Source organism: Falco cherrug, chromosome 7, assembly GCF_023634085.1.
Source record: "Falco cherrug isolate bFalChe1 chromosome 7, bFalChe1.pri, whole genome shotgun sequence".
In the NCBI taxonomy this organism is placed as follows: domain Eukaryota; kingdom Metazoa; phylum Chordata; class Aves; order Falconiformes; family Falconidae; genus Falco; species Falco cherrug.
Window position 1 is genome coordinate 56,308,631 of NC_073703.1, and position 24,525 is coordinate 56,333,155.

At 34.3% G+C, this 24,525-nt stretch overlaps 1 protein-coding gene across 9 annotated transcripts in view; it reads right to left on the bottom strand.

Moving 5' to 3' along the window:
- The window catches only part of CDIN1 (CDAN1 interacting nuclease 1), a 146,193-nt gene that overhangs the window by 70,005 nt on the left and 51,663 nt on the right, over positions 1-24,525 (bottom strand). For 8 of the 9 annotated variants that reach the window (XR_008733274.1, XR_008733273.1, XR_008733272.1 and 5 more), the window contains 5 exons: positions 23,855-23,934; positions 23,441-23,490; positions 20,529-20,596; positions 15,390-15,455; positions 12,112-12,217 (listed from right to left, as the gene is read on the bottom strand). Coding sequence is in view for 6 of the 9 variants with exons in the window: in XM_055716914.1 (XP_055572889.1) it covers positions 12,112-12,217; positions 15,390-15,455; positions 20,529-20,596; positions 23,441-23,490; positions 23,855-23,934 (370 nt within the window). In the remaining 3 variants the exon portion in view is untranslated. The remainder of the gene's footprint in view (positions 1-12,111; positions 12,218-15,389; positions 15,456-20,528; positions 20,597-23,440; positions 23,491-23,854; positions 23,935-24,525) is intronic. The other variant, XM_055716916.1, reaches the window with a different exon arrangement.

The following is a 24,525-nucleotide window of genomic DNA, read 5'->3' on the forward strand; positions in this document are numbered from 1 at the left end:
ATTACAATAGGTACCTCTGGACAAGATTGAGCAGACATGACAAATGCTTCTGACTTCTTTTTAAATCGAACCTGGAAGGTCATCGCTGAACAAACAGAATGCTATACAACTGGGGCCATAAATTGTGAAAGCTAACAAAAGGTAAGTTTCTTTGATATTAAGAATTAAAATTATTCTATTCAGTTTTTCCTGTATTAAATCACGAAATAAGAGGATGAAATAGTTTTAAAAAGGTAAGCAGCTAAAAGAAAAAGGAATCTTTACAAACTTCATTATCACACTTTTTCTTTCGGTAGCTGAACCTGTATTTTAGTATTTATGCAATGTCTTTAGAGTACCTGCTTTATTTTACAAATATGTTCTTAAAGATAATTCCCTAAAGAGGATTTACCCATGTCTGCATTTACTTTTTTTTCAGAATTACGATGAAACTGTGGACAGTTAAAAAAAAAAAAAAAAAAAAAAAAGGTCAGTCTCAAATCTATGGGATTTGCTTGCTGTTATCCTCAAATCAAACCAGCAGAAGGATAACATACTACTGTTGCCTTTTTTCTAACATTTTTATTTTGTTTTAGGATCATTTAACAGTACTGGTAGTTTTGGATTAAATTTAATTTGTATGAAGATAAACAGTAACTTAAGTGACTGGAACTGGAAACCAATTGATGGATCTCACTTTTAAGTCTCATATTTCAGTTTCGAGAGGAAATGTAAGGGTTGAATTAGAAAGCTGTAAACTCTTGATGAGAATTAGTGGTATAAAACAAAAGAAAATGAAACCTTCACTTGCTTTCTTTACAGTTAGGCTGAATGAAATTGTAAATCAACAAAAGGTTTGGATGGCACTCAAATCAACAGCTTTACCTAATAAAAGATCTAACAGAGCACTGAGCATACCATTTGAAACAAATATGAAGTAAATATCAAATATAAATGACTTTAAAAAGAACCATATGAGAAGCAAACCAGTAAAATCACCAAAATTCAAGCAAAGGAAATTTGAGCTGAAATGTATGATGGGCAATTAAGCACCTATTTTGACAATTCTAAGTGGTCAAGTTTTTAAAGTATGACACAGAAACCTTAACCTATCTATATATGAGTGATAAATGAGGCATTTTGTGTCATTACATTCCCATAAATCACTTTCTTTAACTGCTGATGGCTTTTATCAGGTCTAACCTTTTCAAGCTTCTATCAGAGTGCTAACATTTTCAACTTTGACACATACGCAGTTTACAAATTCTGCAGCTGATTAACTCTGGACAGAAGCTCACTGCCATCATTGTCTTCTTCAAGTTGGGTTACAGCTTCAGCGTCTCAAAAACTCACACACATCCTTCATATGCCAGAAAATCTCAATTTATTGAGCTGTGTTGCAAAGGACCAAAGATATTTCTCCTTTTGAAACAAAAAAATGAGAATATACTTTCAAAATTACTGTTCTACAGCGGGCCTGAAATATGTATACTTTAAATTTTTTTTTTAATCAATCAAATAGTACATTCCAAATAGAGAGATATAAATAATGAGATCAATTTTACATGAATTTGTAATTTAAACAAGCTTGGGATCAAATCAACACAATTACTGAAAAAATCTTGTGGTTAAAGTCTGGGAGGTAAAGAAGAATAAAAAGTTGCAAAAAACCCTAAATATTGCAGTGTATTATATATATAAGCTGATCACGAGCCCTTAAATCATTCTGTGGGATCCCCCACTAAATTCTTCTCTGAAATATTTTGTAAATTTCAAAATTATAAATTGCAGTGTTGTGAAATTGTGGATTTCAAAGATTCAATTTCAGCATTACTGAACTTAGGACACAAAATGAATTTAACATTATAAACTCAGAATACAATAAATGCAACAGCAGAAAAGAAATATCATGCATAAGCAAACCCAAAGATTTCAAGGAACACATTTTCTGTAGGAACTAAAATTAAATTACATATTTGCATGACACACTTGATTTTTGCTACAAATATCTGATAGAATGTTTTTGAAGACAGACACCTATTTTAGCTTACTGTATTATTCCAACAATGAGAACCCAGTAAATCAGTAGTTCTGTCTGTCTTAGCAGCATCAAGACATAATAAGAACAGCAGTAAAGCTTTAGTCTGAACACCTGCATTTTCGCTATTTTTTTTAATTTAAAAATGTGCAGCATATAATTTAGTTGAGAAGTATTTAATCTATTGAAACAAGCAGTGAAACATTCATGGAAATGCATTTACAAGATGTAATTGCTCTAGACACCGAAACAAAGCGCAAGTTTAAAGAGATACTGTCTTTAATAATATTAGTCAGATAGAAGAAATTTTCATGTTGGTTGTGTGACCACCGGAAGCCTGGTACTTCAGATGGTATTAGTTTTGATACAAGCTAACTAGACATCAGACCTAAATAATGAAACCTGAAGAGACAGGTTTGGACCATGTAAATAGGAATGTCCGCAGAGACTCTTGTGCAGTTTACTGTCTCTTGTTGATAAAAAACACATCTTAGAAAAACATTGGATGAAGGACAAATTTTTTCAGCATCACAGCTAAACAAGCCTTGTACTGTCAATATTTAAGGCCTATGCATGAAAAACTAAAAAGTTCTTTATTTTACTAATCATGTCACACATCATAGAAGCTGTGCAGTTACACTTTGACAATTCAGATTTAAATCTTGGAATGTCTGTAAGTATTCACAACAAAGGCATATTTATCATTTAAAACAAAAGGACACAATTTCTTGATGTTCATCTCAAAGACTAGTGATGGATGAGAGCATGCTAATCAAATGACAAACCAGAAGGAACAAAAATATTTGCTATTTTGATTAAGAGAGGGAAATGAAGACCTCTTTCCTAAATTAAGATATAAACATTCTAAAATTATACAGACAAATACGTACGTAAGTTTATATAACACACTGTGTATGCATAGGAGCTTGGTATATAAGCAGACTGCTACAAATACTAACTAGAATAACTGCCAATTTACTTCAAGTAACAAGCAGCCACACATAGTAAAGAAAATCAGACATTAGTTTTGATCAATTCCACTTAATTGCTTATGAATTTATATATTCAGAATCAATTTTAGCTTTCTTATATTAAAACTCTCCCAGTAATGAGAAAATCATTTAACCTTTTTTTTTTGTAATTTTCCTACTGTCTTAGTTCTAGGTTTAAGTTATGCTTATGTGAAAGTACACTTACGTAATTTAAAATCAATGTAAACATTAATGAAAACAAGAATGTAGACTGTTTATGGGGCATGCAATATTGCAAGACGAGTGTGGGACTTCAGAACCAGATCTTCACTGCAAGCTTTTACATTTTCGATAGTCAAATCATCTTATTTCAGTGTCTTGCTTTATGTGTACCCAAAATACACCAAACTAATTATTCATGTTTAACAAGAACTCTTAAATGTCAAGAATTTTGCTTACTAAGCATAAGAGTCACAACAGCTGTCAGTGAGACAGCCAAAACTTTGTTAAATTTGTAGATCTGTTTGCAGTGGCAAGGTCCAATGATACTTTCATAAAGTACCTGTCAAATGATAACATCCAAATCCATCTTTCTCTTTCACCTTTAAGCAGGTAGTAACTATAAAGTAGATCCCTCTGATACCTTTTCCACTAAAATTCTGCAATGAGCGAGCAACTTTTTGATATTCTCAAGAAAGTACCCTAGTCACTAGTTCTGAATAGAGAAAGAAAAGTCACTTTGCTAACTGGAGAACAATTCATACAACATACTTGTTTATACCTTGCTGTAGTTATGAAATCTACAAATAAAGTACTAGAAAATGAAAATATACTGTAATCCAGAATAACTGCTACTTAAAAAAAAAAAAAAAAAAAAAAGAGTCCCCCACACAGTTTTCAGGAATTTACAAGAAGAAACATTTTATGACATATAGAAAAGTATGTAATTGAGATAGAAAAGTATGTAATTGAGCATAAACTGGTGACACTGAAGGGAAAGGCATACTTGAATTAAAAACGTTCTTAATGCAAAAATACTTTTATAACTGTTACAATAATTTTGACCTGACCCTGTGAGTAGAAATGCATGAAAAATCAAGAAGTATATAATGTCTTTTCGAAGCACAGTGTTTAAAAAAATACACCAACTATCATTTTTCTTTGCTGCTCAGAAGCCCTAGTAAGACACATCTGATGATGTGTTTAATGCAACTTAACCAAATACCTCGAGTGCCTCCTTTTTAATGCAAGGTTAGTGCCCTAGGTAAGCAGATTCTTGTGCTTTGGAAACACAAATCTGTATTGCACAATCACCCAGAATAAATAAAACGTGGGCAGTTTCAACATACACTTTTCAGTCTCATCTTTAATCAAGAGAAACTGCTCTCACAGAGGCTGAGCAGTAACTTGGGACTCCACAGTGACACTGCATCTCTTTTTGCCTAAGCAAAGATTTCCTAGACACAAGGAATTTGTGCAACTGTGTAAATGTGACTGCTGTCCATTAACCTGCCAGGGACTACTGAATCTACTCATTTTATACCTCAAATCTCTCTTAGATTGTGCACTAACCTCACCAGTCTCATGTTTCTACATGCTTTATTTACTGCCAGACCTATCTGTAATCAGCTATTGACATTATTTACTTTTTTCCTATATTAGTACAAATAGTTTTATATTCTGTATATAACAGTTTATCATTTAATATACTAAAGGCTGCTTAAGACACAACTAAATTCCTCCACCTCTCGGACCTTTTTGAAAAATTTACTGGATGCCCAATATATATACTATTCAATAGCATGTGAGAATAATTTTTATGCAACTCTGATAGTTAGAAAGATAGATAACTCAATTATTAGATCATCTATCAAAATATTCAGATGTATAAGAGGCTACTAAAAAGATTGATGACTGAGAAAGTCCACTGATTCTCTAGCCATCATATTCACACATTTGGCTAGACAACATTTTTCGCTGCCTTCACAAGCAAGCTTCATTACCCATCACTCCACTGAAAAGAGTTTATTATGAGGCTGCCATCTTGGCAAGACTATTATTTAGATGATAAATGTTGGGGGGAAAAGTGTGTCTAGATTTTTTTTTTAAGATGAGCCTTTTGACAGATAAAACAAACAGCATCTACATTTCTAATTAACTTAAATTTGGCATATACAAATACAGGTCAGTAGAGCTATGATATGCTACTAGATTATCTTCTGTCTGAATTTTGCCCTTAATTTGTAAAATGTAAATTAACTAATTAGAAGAAAAGCAGCATTATTTGTGACAAAATGCTTCTTCTACTTCTTTGCTTTGTGACATTTATGATCAACTGTAGCCCCTCATTCTAACTTCTAATAGATGGATAATTATGCTCATACTAATTTATTAGGCTATTAGTATTTTAAACCAAATGAAAACTTGAGATTTCTGAAAGCAAGGAAGCATGACACAGTGCAACACACAGGTAAATTACATACTTGCCAACTTCACTTCATTTGCAGTATTATGCTTTCTACATGTATATGTTGCATGAATATAGGCATGAAGGTACCACTTCCAATATTCAAGTACCTGACTCAAAGGAAAATCTCTATTAGTATTCTTAAAAATTCCTCAGAATCTCTGTATCCTTTCTGTGCATGATGCAGAGTAATAATAATACACTTAAGCTTTGTTTATTAGTACTAAGAGTTAAATTTCACTTTATAATCCTACTACCATCCTCAATTGTCACTTGAAATGGATTAGACTAGCAAATATAGAATTACATGAAGGAAGGAGGAGTGGGTCATTCTTAAGTTTCAGCTCAGCAACTTGACCTTGTTAAATAAAAAATATATGATATCATAGTTTATGGGAAGGGATTCTTTTCGCTTTGGTTTGGTTTTAACTATTACTAGGTAGATAAAGACTCAACACTAAGAAATACATTGAAAATGTCAGATGTAAATGTCAATTAAAAATTACAAGGAATTCTGAAAGGTAAGGTCTGTGGGGGGTTGACATTCTTTGACATAGTGGAGTGTCTGCAACCAGGCCTTTGGCAAGCATAGCAGGATCTATGCTGTCAGCTCTTATTGTACATAAACTTAGATGCTTGTCTAATCTGAATGAGAAATACCAGGAAAATTGGAGCTGAAGCCTTGCAGTAATGTGGATGGAAGCTGAAAATGCTCTATCTGCACTACTCTCCTGTGACATGATAATACTTAAGACAGTACAGAAAAATATAAGGAAAAAATTGAACAAAGCTATGTAATGCTTCATTTGCTATTCTAAGTTGTGAATCTATCAGTCTAGCAGTGAAAAAGGCTTAAGCAATAGAATTAAATCATAATGAAAATCATAATTTCATGTTCGTATTAAATACAATATTCAAGGAGAACAACGCATGAAAATATATGCTTAGTTAATATCAATCATTCAAATGTAAATGCCAATATGAATACAGTACGGCCTTTTTTTCTTTGCTTTGACAAAAATTAGTTTTGATAAAAATAAAACAACCTACAATGCTCAGCCAAACAATTAACATTATAGCAATGCTAGGCATAAGCTGTTGTCTCAATGGAAAATGCCTTCATGCTCTGTTATTCTATCATGTTGTTAAGGAGAGAATGACTGGTAAAATCGAAAAACATTACTTTTGAGCTAAAGTGAAAAAATACTTTTATTTTTCATAAACTACATGTTGATTTTTACAGTGTTCATCTGGCATTAAATGAAGATGATAATTCATGTGAAATGCTGTTGGAAATTAGTGAAATGCATCTATAACATTTGTGAAGTGCAGAGCCAAGCCTCTGTGTGTGTACGTGTATGTGTGAGAGTATACACATATACCTGTTTATCTCACAGGAGAACACAGAATTTTATTATCTTCACAAAGTAAACTACTGAATCAGTAAAGTAGTAGAAAATGGCACTCTTCACTGCTTTTGATTCTCTTCTTGTCTATAACCAAATGTATCTTACTCAGTGCTACTATGGCTAGTGAGTTGGCATAGCAGATTCTAAATAAGGAAATTATTTTTGACGAAACTTTTCTACATATAGTCTTAAGCAGCAAAAATAATCCCAAACTCTGTCTTCTACCTACATTCATTTTTTTTTAAGATTAATTTGCTAATTCAAGTGGAGCCAGGAGGAAGAGAAAAAGGAGCAGAGCAAAACCCAGCATGTGTGAAAACCTACAAGCATTAGATAGCTAAACAAACCCTAAGTCCCTCAGTGTTGCAGTAAGGTCAAAACCTTTCAGCATTGTACCAGTGTGTCAAAATATGTCAACAAACCATCATACTGCAAGAAGAAGAATGACCTTTCAGTTCTTTATGTTTGGGCTGCCAATGAAGCTTTGGATACTGGTATGCATGAACAGTTTTCCTAGCCACTTGACAAATGCAACTCCCAAGGTTTCCTCCAAGTCAAGTTGTTACACCACTGGCTTTCAACTCACCAGTATAACTTCTTAAGCCAAATGCAACTGGAGAATACTGATCTTGTTATAGAACAGACATCCATAAACCCACAGCATACCTCCCTCTTGCCCTATCAACTACAATCAGACAACAATTACTACTTAAATAGTCTTCACAGTAACATCTCAAACCATTTTAAACAGTTGAACAGAAAAAAATGTGTATTGTTCTGATTCAGCCTTTGCTCACACATGATTCATCCTTACAGTCAACTGCAAATGAATTTGAACACAACACTCTTCTCAAAAAAATCCTAAGAACACATTGGCTGTGTTTGTGACTGAAACACAATCTTTTGCATTGTTTCTGTTCACATTTATCTGAAATAATACCTTTTTAATCTATGGGAATGTACAATAATTTTACTATGACTTTTATAAACTGCAGTCTCAAGATCAGACAATGTATTAATTAACACATTTAATCATGAATTTAGGCTGTTAGTATTTTAAAATTAACTCATGGGAAACTTGCTTTCAAAAAAGCGTAAGACCAACAACATTTAGAATATAAGCAAATGAGTGAAAGAATTTAGTACAGGGATGACTTACCATTTTTATTCAAAGAGAAGATGAAATGCTTCTCTTTCACTATGTGAAATTGCATTTAGTTTAATATCAGTGTCAAATATGACATTTTCCTACGGTCTTCCTCACATATAGTAAAGTTTCTTTAGCTAATAATGGCATCAAGCTTTCTCCTGGGACTCTCTAGAAATTACATTCCAGAATGTACATATGCCTTAGCCAGACTTGCAGAAGATAGAAAATGTAAATTGCTGTATTTGAGTTTATATCTTCTTACAGTAAGTCACTGACAGTGCACCCACTAATTACTATTTGAACCTTGTGTTGCAGATTTCTATATGCCTCTTAGAAAACAGCAGTCATACTTATCAGCTCTGACTAACAGCCTATTTGCAGCCAGAACTCCAATTTTTAATTTAAGTTAGAAAAAATTAAAATATTAGACACTATGAAACTCCCTCCAAACATCAGCATCCATTTAAACCCTAAAATAATTTACATGTTCTCAGACACTGTTTTAAAGTACAATCAACGTTCTTTCCTTTTCATGCTCTTCAAATTACCTTTGGTAATGCAGACTATTCAACAGTTTTCATCCTCATGATTACAAGGAATACACCAGTGTAGGCCAGTGAACAATGAAAAGTGTGGTATCTAGTACACCTGCACAAAGCAATTATATTTCGCACATGCAGTTGTCTTGTTTACCCAGTGGCAGTGAAAGCTATAGCCTGCTCAGTGGATGCCACCACTTTGAAGGAACAAACATATTGAGGGAAGGGATTCTGAAAGTACATGAATCATTTTATACTAAGTTTGTTCAGTACATAAAATAGCTTTTTTCTAAAACATCACTCTGCAAAATCAGTCTGGGAATATGCAAGACCAAACTTGTCTTTTCCTGTTTCTTTATTATAAAAAAAAAAATCTCAATATCTAAACAACATCTTAAATTACAAGTGTGCAAACCCACTGACAAGGTACACTTTGTACATTTTTAATGTGAAGCTTAATTTGAAGATGAGGTTGCAGTGCAGCACTGCAACTGAAAATTGCTTAACAATACCATTGATGTATGAGCCATAAAAAACCTTGCTAAGCTGTCCCTGCAGAACTCGGAGTAATAAAAAGGTGTTCTTTTGCACTGAGGTGAACAGACATGGTTGACTGCATCTAGGGAGCTGTTCTGTTAAATGAGAAAGTGCCATTTCTTTTCTGTCAGTACAGACCAATTTAAGACACTCACAGACTTAGTTAGCAGAGAGTACAGGATTTAATGAAATACAAACATAACAGCAAACAAACCACAGCTATGTTCAGAGCTTTCAGTCAGGCTGTGTGCAGAATTCATCCTACATCAGTGATGGATGTGGGAAAAAAATCCTAGAAACTTTTTATCTCAGAGAAACAAAAAAAACTGAATGGAAAAGGTGTAAAACCTCTTACCTTCATTCCTTTCAAATTTTTTAGACATGTATTTCTATCTACGTTTAACAGGCAACATTGCAAGTTTTCACTCCAATTTCATTTCAGGTTTAAGTTAAACCAACATATAGGCATAAAACCCCCTAAACTATCAGCTGAGTGTTATGATACTGCTATTGTGAACTGATGCTGCTTCTCCACATGACTCCTCCTTCAAGAGGAAAGGAGACACACAGGTGCAGTGAATTGACTGGGAAGCTGGTTTTCACTTGAGAGATCCTTGCATAGGCTGATTAAATCATCCAAAATTGATTCACAGTTTGTGCAGCTACACCTGTGTCCTTTTGTATAAACAGTTTCAGAGAGCAATGAAAGTTAACTGTCTAACCTACATGCAACCTAATCTGTCAACATGTGTTCATTAACCTAACTCTCTTTATATTGGAAGCTACAGTAACTGAGAACCCATTTCAGAAGACGTTGTGATACTGTTAGTTTGGCCAAGCTGGACTGAAATTAAAACTAATGGGATTTTATTTTGAAATCCCACCCACAGAAACCTGCCTAATTTCCATAGTTAACCTATCACTAAATTCTGGATTTAGGGAGTAACAAATCTTACCAAGGAGATTTCTAGTTTCCTTTATATGAATGTAAAGCCACTGTATTTAAAAACTGTCAATTTTTTCATTTTTTTCCTAATATGAATGGCTATGACAAAAGATTTGGCAAAATCTCAAAACTACTTCCAAAATGGTCTTATTGATCCACATATCAATTCAGTCTAGCTTTTGCAACGTTAAAGGTACTTGACTAAACTCAGAGATGTTACTCCATTTTTGAAGCTGCAATATTAATTAGTACATGATAAAATTAAAATGAAGTTAGCTGTCTTGGTTTCCTGATATAAGCATAAGAGAAGTTTCTTTCAGAATTGTCATATTCAAATGGTACACACTATTCTCAAATGTTTTACACATTTCATAGCTCAAGTCAAAATGTGAACAGTCATTCTGTTCAGCACAAAAAAAGACAGAAACTACAACTTCAACTTTGCAATGGCAGTTTTACTTCAAACAACAAATGGATCAGTGCCTTCACCCTACTTGTCTGCTCAGCTTTCACTCCATCTCAATTTAGTGAGTATCTTTATGCCCACGTTATCTATTTAAAATGCACTTTTTGGAGCTGCTTTTCTCTGATACCATCATGGGTCCCCTCAAATGCATCCTTTCTCTTCAGAAAATATTCCAGCCAGTACATCTAATGGCCTCCTCCCAGCTTGATCTGATCCATCTCCTCTTATTTACACCAATGTGCATGTTCAGCACCATTTGTATCAGCATATTTCCTGCCATTCTCACAATTTGCCTAAATAACTATATACTCAAATTTCTTTCTAAGTCTTGTATTCTGGTTATATATTTCACAAATTCTTTTCTACAACTTTCCTGTAGTATACTATCTTCATCCAACAACTGACAGACTTCCTGAGGTTCCCTTACCATCAGGTTTTCCCAGTCACTGCTTTCTGGGATTGTTAAATAAGAGCAGGTCCTTTTCATATCAATCAAGAACGTTATTGCTGAGTGTAATTCCCAACTCTGATAATGTTATTCTGAAAATGTGGTTTCCCTTTCTCTGCTGCCTCCTACAGAATCTGCTTTTAAGGTATTTCCTCAGCTAAGACTAGTTACTTTCACCTTGGCATTTCTTATATTCAGCTGAAATACTAACGGTCACCAGACTAGCCTTTGATGTTGGCACACACTGTCTCTCTGTTGTACGTTCGTGTGTTTGTGCTATCTTCTCTATTATCCTTCAGATGTCATTGATACTTTCTTGTGAACACTGAGCCAACTTCTAAATTTATGCTATTGAAAACCTTTTATTAAAACTTTCATTTACCTCACTTCCTACTTTGTGTAGGGTTCCACCACATACAAAATGGAACTGAAGATGAAACATCTTAAGATTTTTTTTGGAAGAAAAAATCTCCAGTATGGAGGCTTCTAGTATCACAGAAAGATATGTAAGTATGTATAATCATGACTTTTATAAGAATAAAGCATTTTTTTAAACATATTTTAACCATCTTTAAAAGAAAAGATCTTTATACCAATATCATCAACATGTTAAAAAACTCTGTTTAGCATAACTTATTTCCCTCCTTATGTTCCTGACTACATTTTTAGCTTGAAGATAATTGTTATTACTGATTAAAATGTAGGTAACATTAAAAAAAATAATTTATTAAAAAAAACCCCACAGTGAAACAGTACTGCCCTAGATGCAATGTCAATGAGTAATACAGTTCTTTACACACAAAGCCCACTTGGTTTGGCACCGCGCAGGTATTACAAAATGCTACAGCAAAATCTTCCTTCAACATCAGGTACTAAAACAACTGACATACAACTTTTGGACAAAAGTAACTTATTCTGTCACCTAGCATCACTGTAAAATCACTGTATATATCTCCTGCATGTTAACAATTATGATGTGAAATTTTCACAAGTATTTCAGCATTCCAATTTGAAATACTAATTAGTGACATTCAAAATGCCAGATTAGTTACACGTACTTTGTTCACATGGCTTAATACCAAAGTTACTAGTGTTTTTTCCATCAATTTCTTTTAAAAATGCAGTCCTATTTATCTGTAAGGAAAAATAACAGAAATGTACCTGTTCCAGTAGCTCCAAAATTGGTCCTGCAAGTAGGCTTGGTGGCTACTTTCATCACCGAATGAGGCTTTGCTTTCAATCCAGTGAATTATGTGTCCTTCAACAGCTAGGGTCAGAGCAGAAAACAAACCTAAATCTGAAAATTATACTCAACAGGCTGTAAGAATGGGACTATCCTATTTAGCCCCCGATCTGCCACATAATTCATGCTTGCAACAGAGTTACATATTTATAAAACTGTCTTTCATACATGCACATAGGACGTTTTAAAAAACAATTAAAGGATAATTATGTCCATTTCAGTTTAATTACACCCTGTTCTAAATATTTGCATTTATTCTAACACAAACAATGTAAAGAAAAAGAGACTAGACTAAGGTGCAACTGCATGCTACTTTCACCTTTATTTTCCTGGAAATGAGTTGTCAGGTGAGGAACTGAAAACTTCTAGTGAATAACAAGAACAGTTAGCTAAGCTGCTAAAGACAGAAACTTCTCACCAATCCAGAATGGAAGGTGTGAGAGTGGCAAGGAAGTTGTATCACTGATATACATCTGCTTCCTTACTTTTGCAAAATCAGTAATGCTTCACCAGAAAGAAGTTAGGAATAGGAAGGCTTACGTGAAAAAATGTGATTTTGAATTTCTGTTTCAAAGCTGTGGCATTTGCTTTGGTTCACATCTTTCCTCATTTCTTGCATGAGTGAATTTCTAATATCAATGGAGTTACCTTTTTTTGGTAAAAGGAAAGTCCTCTCTGAAGCTGACAACATAATTTTGCAGCAGAAATCATGAGAGTCACTCTAAAAGATCATTCTTTCTCCAAAAAGGTAATGTGAGGTATCACTGTTGAGGTCTTTAAAAATGTTTCCTTTATTTTGAGTTGCCTGTAATATCCACAGCCATGATGTCTTAGCCTAAGTTTCACCTAAGCTGAGGTACTCAAAGAGCATGCAGACCCAGATGCACAATACAGAAAGATCAGAAGAGGCTATGGCAGCACATGATTTACCACAGACTAAAATTACTCAGGAAATCTGGGTAAGGTAACTCACAAAGTCACCACACAAAGTTCTATACGGCACCACCACCCTGTTACCAGTAACCAAGTTAACTTGTGTAGGTCTATACTACTACATCCTCCCCCCCAGCCCTAGCACCCCCCCAATACTTTTAGACCCCAGGAGATATAACAGCTGGGGCATAAACTCTGTAGTTAGTTGAGAAGCAATTTCTAAGAAGCATTTGCATTTGCTAGCTATGTATTGAGTCATGAGGAAGAGAATGCAAGGACTGCCATATGTTTAGCTCATATCAGACAACAGGTAGAAAATTATTTCCTGTCAATGTCAATAATTCAAAAAAAGTAATTCACTATCACTATTCTGATTTTAGAGACAAATCCATGTAAACAAATTAATAGCTATTTTTAACTTCCTTTCTAATAGGGTAATATTACGAATATAAGAGTTCTTTTGGGTGTTTCCATTTCCCTTCTCTAGAAATAAAAACCTAGCTACATCTAGTTGCTTTTCTAATTTCCATTTAATCAGGCTCCTGAATAGCTGGGACATAATCTTATATGTTTATAATGTAAAAGTATCTGAATAACAAGTATTATTGTGTGTATTGTAGTCCAAACTATTTGGGAATCTTATTGATGTGTGTAACTATCTGAAGGGCAGGTGTTAAGAAGAGGGAGCCAGGCTCTTTTCAGTGGTGTCCAGTGACAGAGGCAATGGGCACAAACTGAAACACATCAGGGTCACTCTGAACATCAGGAAAAACTTTTCTCCTGAGAGTGTGACTGAGCACTGGCACAGGTTGCCCACAGAGGTTGTGGAGTCTCCCTCCCTGGATATTCCAAAGCCTCCCGGACAGAGTCCTGGGCAATCAGCTCCAGGTGAACATGCTTGAGCAGATGACCACCAGAGATGCCTTCCAGCCGCAGCCATTCTGTGGTTCTGTAATTTCACAATCTTCCCTGCTAACTTTAGGCTCGATAAAAAACCTGTTCCCTCATACTCTCAATTCCTTAGTAGCTTCCTGAGACCCATCAGAAATAAGAAGTATGGAAGTGAGGGAGCAGACAAACTCTCCAAGTGTGGCTTGACATGAGCAAATTGCAGATCATTAGGATGCCAAATCTCACCATTTCAAATATGGAGTGCTTCAGTTAGAAAGGTATTTTTTATTTTGTATGTATAACCTCTTATTAACATCACTACCGTTTTTCTTTTTTGGAAATGTAATTAGGAATACAAACACCATAGAGCTAAGGAAAGTCTTTAAAAACTTTTCAGAACACTCTCATATACATAGTTGGTTACCTATTGGAAAACAGATTATTGTGCTGAAAGATGGTATCTCAAGCACTTCTGAGTACTGAGACATTTTATAGTACACACTTAATTCCTTATACCAGTTATTATACCAGATAATCAGTTATCTCAGTAAGAATTCCAGCTATTGTCAATACAAAGAACAAAAAACCTAGTCATGTGACTTTCACATAGTGATTTTGGCCTTCTCATTTTCTGTGATAGACACAAAAGTAGATATCTGCATAGACAGGTGCTGCGTTCTATGGAGGCAAAGCAGAAGTCTTTTGGCGTGAAAGTGGATTTAATAAAGGTGATTAATAATCCTTTACACTTGGACAACACGGACATTTTTTCTTCCATGTCCCAACCTCTAGGTCATCCGATTACCTTCCTACATGCCTCAAGCCCAGAAAGTGTAGGTGAACTTTGACATGACCTTTTACCTATTTTATTCCTTCTTGCTTCACGGGCTTTTAAAAAGCAGAGTACAGAGTTGTATTTAGATGCAAAATGATGGCAAAAGAATAACTGCACAATGAAAAACCTTTACGCAATGACCTACAGATGTAATGGTAATACTCTTACAACTGCTTTGAACTGACTGGGTCTAGAAGTTTAAGGCAATTATACAATTATAGGTATTTCAGAGTTCAACTCATAAAGACAGTGGGCAGAGCACGCTAGAGGAAACAGGGATTTGTGGGTTCTTACTGCTGCTTGTTTTCCCTTTTTTCTTTTTATGATGAGACAAAACCATGCGGAGACCAAAGAGGAAACACTGCGTTATACCACTTAAGATCAAACCTCTCTGACCCAAACTAGAAGTTCTTAAATTACTGGGTAACTACCAAAAAAAAAGAGTAGTATCCTATAAAACACTTAAGTAGCCATAATATTTTAGCATGAACACTCCTACACAAAATAAAATAATAAAAATTCTTTCAAAAGACTTACCTACTGGCACTTCTAAAATAAAGTCTGGTGTTTTGTCATAACCCTTTGCACGAAGCTGATCTTCAGCTATACATAGAGAATAAGAACTATTGGTTATAAAACTATTCTCTTAAGTAGACAGCACCATAACTAATTTTATTTTAAATAAGAGTGCAAGAATTACTAATGCAGTCATACATACCTTTCTTATGCATGCAATGCTGTGTCAGATTAAATGAACCTTTGTAGAAAACCTGAAGCATGGATATAAAAATGCTTCTTTGTCATCCCTGCATTTTTATCTCTTCATTATAAACATCATTAATTCAAGCTGTCATACAGTGTTTTATAACCCCCAAATAGTCAAAATAAAGAGGTATATTTGCTGATTGAAAGAAGACTTTCCCCACATTAGGAAGCGTTAAGATTAATCCTACCAGCATCACAGATGTAGATATACTGTAGCTGCCTTCTTGGTTTTACTTTAATGTTAGCATAAAGTTTTTTTAAAAAACACAAAGAATACCCTTCTCTTCCAGAAATGTATTAAAGGAGAGAGAACCCACAATTTTAGTTTCCATTGCATCCTGTATTCTATAGAATTTATCCAATTTCAGAACATACACAGATTTAGAAATTTTGCTAACTATAGAGCTCTGTTCCTTACAAATATTAGAGCTGAATATTTGAAGAAACAATAATGAGTGAGCAAGATAAAACTGCAAAAGACAAAAGGTACTCCCTTTGAAAGAAAAAAGCCCAAGCAAGCCCTCAATATTTTCTAAACTATTGTCCTTGATTTCCGATACCATTATATTGGTATTTCTGAAACACCATTTCTCCATTAGAATTTGGAGTGACCTGGTCATTCAATTCCAGGCATGGCTTTCTGTCTTCACCCAAGCTCAACTAATGGCACTACCTAGTAACAAGTAAGGCTGTGTAGCCCCTTAACACCTACTGGGCTGTTGACATTGTCATGCATCCCATTCGCCTTTCTGCATCACCTTTGATTAAAATTAATGGTCCGTTCTCACTGTTGGGTAGCTTATTTCCAATCCATTTATCAGGTTAGGACAGTAGTTTCATGGCCAATGTTCAGAACTCAGTTTTTGAATACTTTGTGCATATCCTGAAAGGTCAGCAGTTTGAGTCCAAGTAACATTTTAATGACAAGAAAAACATACGCTCTTAGAAATAAAAATATTTTAAAAGTGCCTAAAGAAAACTTCCCCCCTCTTTCTCATCAAAGAATATATGTCTGAATTATTTTTTTTTAATATAGTGAAATCATATTGAAAGCAGGACAGGAGTAATTTTCTGAAGTTGTACATTCACTTAAGTGTGAACTGCAATAGCTGTTTATTTGTTTTGATAGCTGTAGTTAATTCGTTTGAAATTTGAGAGTATTTCTTCACTGTAGGCACACTATATTGTAAACACAAGTTCTTTGCAAAGCAACACTTCATTGTATCACCTGATCAGCTATTAAACTTTCCTAGGATTTGGAGACAGACTTGGTTGTTGGCTGTTTTTTCAAACTCAGATTGTCAGGTATATGGATAAAAGATGTTAAGATTAACAAGGTTCTAATTTAACTGAACCTATGAATTGAGAGTTTTATGCTGTAATGTAAAAATGAATAAATGTTTTATGCAAGCTTTTAATCTCGATAAAAAAAAATCCTGGTTTTATCCAGCTTATTTAACTGTAACCTGCTCTTTAATTGTTTAAAACTGTCTAGAAAAGACAATAGGATGTCCCAGCTGAAATTTTTATTATTTAAGAACACACAAATAGCAACAGAAAGTTCGGTCTTCCACATCTAACCAATACTAGTATAGGAAATTCAGGGACCAGGGACATTTACCTTAAAAAAACCCCACGGAAAACCAGGACAGATGTAAACACATTTCCTGATAGGTAACTTGGCAGGTGTCTTAACTAGAGTTTGCATCAGCATTACTTTTAATATTCTTCAGCAGATTCTTTTTTCAGGGATGCCTGATTACTTTTAAAATCAGTTGATACTAATGCATGACTTGAAAAAGAACATGTTTTTTGTTCTGAATCGGTTTCTGAATGTTTTCACTTGGTTTCTACTAGCATTCTGTATTGTGATAAAGATTGGGAAATTATGGATGTTTGTTATGGATGTGAGTTGTCTATCATGTGCAGGAACATAATTATATATTACAATTTCTTCAAGTGTTTTCAAGCTTTATAACTTTCTGGGAAAAAAACCCCCCACATTTACAGAAACTCCCCACAATCACCATAATTTTTTTATTTAACAGAACCCCACCACAAAGGAAAGAAATTCTAACTTTTCAGCTCAGGTATGTTTCAGATCGGTCCAGAAGTTACAGAGGTAGCATTCTGCACCTTAAAAGATCTTTTAGCATGGATTAAGAGAATAATTTAACAACCAGCCCACAGCAGCTTTGACAGCTACATTTATGCATCCTCAGATTTGAAAATTATGTTGAAACATCCCTACTAGGTAGTTTGTCTACAGATTCCCCATTAATTCAGATTTCCAACAGAACTGCAGCTTCATCTTTGCCATAACTTCACACTCAATCATAACCATTTAACACATCATTGTTCTTATACTAGCCTCTGGATATAACAAAGAAACCTAACATTCTTCTGTTGGTGCATGAATGAGCAGCAACTGCAAATTTAAGATTACAAGAGAAAACATCAATCAGATTTCATGATTTATACCCAGCCTACTACTGAGGGACATCTTGGTGGGAACCAAAGCAGAGCAAGATCTCAGTCAAAGGTCAGAACCTCCCCACATAGCTAAAAACTTCCCTAATATATTTGTGGTAAAGATACAAAACAATAAAGATCCTATATAGAACCTAGAAATTCCTGGCATTTCAGCATGGCAAGTGATTTTCTCAGCTTGTTTTGAGAAAATGTGTCCATTGATTACTTAAAACTTAGGCAAAGTGATTACTTGAGATCCGTGTTTTTGCTGAAGAGAGGATGTGGTATGTGATGTGCTTCTCATGCACAGTGGATTAATAAAATGCAAACCCCATTAGTTTGTATAGGTTTCCAATCAATTTCTAGGTGAATCTGAAGGTGTTACTTCTGATTTGTAGACTTTGAAAGCTAACTGCTCTAGAAACTGACAAATTACATCCTCGACCTGAAAAGCTGTTTCATGCTCCAAGACTATACTGGCACAATTTATATTCACCGTGTTCTTTGAATGAGTTTTCTTCTCCTGTAAAAGTCTCTCTGTTGCTCAGGTGAACATAGCTGATACAAAAAACTTACTATTCTTGAAGAATAGTACCCTGGAATAGTACACTAATATGGAAGTTGCAAGAATTCTGTTTCTTTAACATGTGTCAAAAAGTAATGGAATTGCAAGCAAAGCAATCTACATCATAAGCCATCTTCAAAACTGGAATGCAGTTGTACAGACTAACACAGCCTGAATTTGTTGACCTATAGGAAATATTGTCATCTCTCCTGTTTTCCTGAAGTTTTCTTCAAGCAGTATTGGAACTAATTTTTCAGAAAGTAAAGACTTTATTGCGAGGGGTTCAGTAGGGTTCCTCTTGCAGATACTTAGGAAAAGGGTCTTTTTTTAAAAAAATAAAAAATTCCTAGAACCTTAGACACACATGCAATGCACAGAAATAATAAATACGACCACTTAACATATCTCAAATAATGACTAAACAATACATAAAATGTAAACAATAAATGAAGCTCTCTCCTTTATATCTTTGTATTCTAATTAGTTAATCCATTCTAGATATTTTGATTTGACAGCACAGGTTTCTTAAAGCTTATTTCTAAAGACAAAACTGATGCTTATCCAAGGTCGTGAAACATTAAAATTTAAATCTGATTTGTGTACTACACAAGCTCGCACAAGCCAAATAAAATGATAATCGTTGGGTTGAGGATCCATTAGTGAGTCATCTAGTCCATTCCCTTGTATCATGACAGGATTGATTTCATTACCAGCTTTGATGGATGAGTGTCAAGTCTATCCTTGAATTTTTCATTGAAGGTGATTCCATAACCTTCCCTGGCAGTTTGTTTTATACTTATTGTTCCTAGAATTGTTTAGCATTTTAACTCAACATCATGTCTGCAATTACAGCTTAAGCCTATTACCTGTACCTCTGCTCTTATAGCCAAGTAGGAAAAACTACCTCCTCACATTTTCACAGTGTCATTTTCAAGTTTATATTAGTTTGTATAGTTATTCCTGTCTTTTTCACATTTTTCTCTAAAATAAAGAGTACACTAACTCTGTTCCTTAATCGTATGGATAAATCTTTTAAAAACCTTAATACTCTTTGTAATTTCTTAGATTTGTTTAAGGTTTCCAAAATCTTAACTTGAATCTTAACTTTAGGAGAGATCATAAGTTTCTGGTAAAACCAGCAAAAATCCCTGATCACACAAATTTAGTACAACACTCAACCATTCACAAAAGAAAGCATTTCACTTTGCTATTGTTTCACTACATAAGGAAACAAAGATTTAAGAAGTCATTGTCAAGTTTATTATCACAATAAGAAAAATGATGTTTTAACCACTAATCATTGTTTTAATGGCACTCATATACAAGAAATGTAGTGCAGGCTAAAAGAAAAAAATGAAAATAACTTCTTAACTAATTAATCACTAAAATAACTTTAAATATAGGGATTATGAAAAGACTACTTGCATTGGTTGGGAGGCAGGGGGCAAAAATTCAGCAGAAACTGCACAGAAAGCTAAATGAGTGAATCCTCTAGCAGTTCTTTAATACATAAAGCATTCTGAAGCTAATATGTCTTATGCTTCCTCCTAAGTCTCATAAGGCCTAGATTATGGCTAATATCTCATGACACCAAAAGTAATACTGCAGCAGATATTAAAGCATTTTTTTCAGCTACTTATTCTATAAAATATTAATTGCAAGCCTGTGCATGTGCTGTATATATAGGGTATTAGGTAACTGAGTTCCTGCTCGGTTCTAAATCAATAAAAGATAACATGTACAGCATCAATCATTTTTTACTCTTCCTTTACAACCTAATACAAAGAGCATTGCTTATTTTTTTCTTAAGTAAACAGGCATTGAAATCTTTGAAGTTAAGGATTCACTGGCTAGCCTCTACTACACATTCTTACCTATGAAAGAGAGATTTTTTTCCAAAAGCATTTCTCGCAGCAAGACTTCATGCTCATGCCCAATAGCGCTGATAGCTTTAGGTTAAGAAATGGAAGATTACTTTGGAAAAGAACCAACTTCAGAAAAACATCATAGGTAAAATAATTAATGATACAATTTATTTGCCTTCATCTGCATTTCCAAAGTGATTTGAACCCCAAGTTTTGAAATTCCTTACAGGCATTTTCAGAGGCGTTTAGCACTTTGTCAAAACCAGACTACTGTATCATCAGCATAGATTTTACAAAATGAAGGCCCATTAGACCATATTTATTCAGTATAAATAAGGGTAATATTTCCATTTTTGCTTTATTTTCCACCCCAAATTTTAAAGCAAGTGTGAGCTTAAAACATGTCATTAACTATCTTTGAAGTTGCTCTTTACTGACTAGTGTATCAATTCTCTAATTCAGCAAAGAATGAAATAAACTGTTTTTTCCTTTATATTCTGAAACTGATAGGCACTACATCCATCTGAAACATCTTACTGTAACAAAACATCCTCTTAACTGATTTTTCAGAAACATGAACCAATGTCAGGGAAGGATGAAATAATATTTTATAGTGACGTCCTTTTCACTTCACTGATGGCCTGTTGATCCAATGTGCTATTCTTTGCAATATGTAAAGAAGTCGCCACATCAAACATTTTTAATGTATCCTCCTGGAGGTCAAAGTTCTATTCTGGAAGCTTTTAAGAAGAACCTTATGGAACCTCATGATAAAGGATCTTACCTTACAAACAGGTAAGTTCCTCATTCTTTTTAGAGTTACTTCTGAAAACGTAAAAGTACAGATCACCTTACCGTTAGAGTTAATTAATTAATTTATATCAACACTTTAGCTTTACAGCAAAAAACCTAATTGTATGGGAATCGTTTCATATATACATATATATACACACACACACAGAGTTTTTATCAATTGAAACTATATATTATGTTAAGCACTACTAGCAGTTACAGAACAAAAGGGGCAAATGAAGAACAGCAAAACCATAAGAAAAATACTGCAAACAGAATTTATAATGCTCCATAAGCAGAAACACTTAGACTTAGTCTATAATAATACCTGTTATTGATGTATGGCAATGACCATGGGGCAAAACTTGTAAATAACCTCACAAGCCATTTTCTACTCATGCAATCTAGCAGCCTAGTTTCCCGTAAGCATCTGAACTATTACTGAAAAATAGCCTCTTGGCATTTACAAAGAGGTTGACTTCATACTTTAGTCCATGCATATACAATTAGATAGTTATATTTAAAATCAATATGCAATCCTTCAGAAGACATTATGCTTTTAAAACCTTAACTTTAAATTGATTTTTAACTATTTTATGCACCTCAAAATTAACATCTAATTCAGCAACATACTTGCAGATAATGCAGTCGCACAGCTTAGTATTAAACTTTTCTGTACCAAAATGGAATTGAAAAACTCATCATTATTCTCATTGATGTCACTGCGCATTCAGTAACCTCACTTGAACCAGAATCTGAAAAGGAGAGTAAAGACCTTTTCAGACTGCAGGCAAGTTATTCTTAAAAACTGTTCATAATTCTACATATGTATTACTACTTTTAAACATGACACTTTCAGAAGAGTATAGCCAGATTGTTCATCACCAAATATTAATCTTAAAAATCTGGAAATTAAATTAAGTGATAAACAACCTTTTAAAAAGTGTAACGTTTTAGATTCATCCACCATCAGAAAGCTGTGTTTAATATTGAAGATAGTCTCAATGAATACTTAAAATTATGATTAAACCCACAAAATACTAATACAATTAGAACTATTCTGTTGCTGTTGAAGTTAATGGGAGCAGGGCTGAGACTGTAGCAGACACCAGGCAAGTACTTCTAGTGGAAAGAACATGTTTTTAAGGGGTAACCACTGTATGTGTCACAACTACAAGGTGGTGTTTTTCATGCATAACTAAACATCACTGTAACGTTCCTTCTTACAACTGTACAGTGAAGTCAAGATCTTCCCCCAAACTCCATGCAGAGATTCTCTAGGGCTTCAGAGGGAATTGCCTTGCTAGCCTGCTCACTGATAGCAGTCCATGATTTTGAAATTGTTCCTTTGATAGCTGAAACAGAAGAGCTACTCATTCAGGACTTAATTAAAGTTTGTTTATTAAAACAAACTTGGGGCCACAGCAATTACTCCTAACAAATTATAATCTTAATCTGGAATACTCAGCACTATGTGGAGTTCCCACAGTATTCTTGCTGGATACTGAGGATCTCTAATTAACCACTTAAACACTACAAAAAAACCACTTCAGTTAAAATTCAAGCTACATCGTTCTTTCTACAGCTAGTCTAATTTCCTTTAAGAATGATAGAAAGTAAAAGAACTGCATTGGAATGTCAGATATGAGTTTAAAAACACTAATTGGTCAATTACACCTAAACTGCACTTGAAAACATTCTGATTAAAACTTCTGTTCATAAGAAAACAATGCCATAATGTTGAACACTATCTATGCAACTTTTAAATTTGATCACATTATAGTTGATATTGGAGAGTATCTTCAGTTCAACTCCACCGCTCAAAGCCTGGTCAGCCAGTCTTAATAGAAAACTAGACATGCATTTCAACTAATCAAAACCAAAGAGGTTCAATCAGGCATACGAACATGCAGCCACCAAACTGACAACTTCCCGTGGTCCATCTGATTTTTGTTAAACAATGTAAGAGAAAGCTTTGCAGTGACCCTCTAGCTGATTGAATGTAAAACAGAGGTGTATGAAATGTGTTTTGTGAAGCAGAACTTTATGTCAGGTTAAAGCTAGACACATCCCTTCCACACAGTCTAAGCTCGTCAATTGTGCACCTAAAATTTTATGGGAAAGGATACTGTTTGATGCAGTCCACCAGTGGTCCATAACAACAGTCATTCACAGTACACTGCAGGCAAATAAGAGAAGTAGTATAGTGATGGGCAACTACAAAAACATTATAGTTAAACACTATCTTAAAAACAGTAATTACTTTTCTTCAAAAAGGCTATCAGATGCTGTTCAGATTTAATCACAGAAAACAAAAACTGCGTGCTTTTATTCACTATAAAAGCAAGCTATTAAAAAGTGAAATGCTCCCCTCACAAATATTGCATTGCCATTTATGGTGCACCCTGACCTCACTGATAGTTTACGATGACAGTAATTAAATGAGGTTTAAAATCTTTTACTCTGCTAGGCAGATAACAGCACTGCCACAGGAAAAAAAAAAAAAAAAAAGAAAAAAAGAAAAAGACAACTGTGATTAATACCTGATAGACTTGATTTGCTAAAACTCCATCTGGAATCTGAGAAGGGTCCCGTAGCATACTATTTATAAGAGTTTTGGAGGCTAGAGAAATAAAGAATAAAAACATACAAAAAACCTGTTAGCTCAGTCATCTACTTGGCAGGCAGAGACACACTTTTATAAGGAAAATATTGATGACATTGATAATTTTGAAAATTATCCAACCACCAACTACAAACTCATAAATTTGTAGCTACTTACCCATTACGATACAACTAACTCTAAAAGTCTTAAAACACTAATGGATTTTATTCACACAGGGTGAAAGCAGGCCCTTGTTTACCTGTTCAGTTTCACTGGACAGTTTGGGCTTTGAAGCATCATGCAGCTCTTAAGGAAACTGCTTAGTATCAAGAAAATGTAATTCAGAATAACCTCCATATCCTATGAGAGCTTAAGGAAGAAGATAGGTGAAAATTCAAAACAGCCTTTAAAACAGTGTTTGGTCTCAACAATCCTAAGCAGTTTATAGACTTGATGATTCCAGTTTGGTAGTTTTCAAATTTATTTATTTATTGAGTGTCAACACATTTCTCTGACTGTATTTAAAGTCAGGCAAAAGGCTTTCTGTGCTGTTTTCAGATTTATAAATCTAAGACACAAAATAAAGCAGGAGTGATTTTAGGACTATTT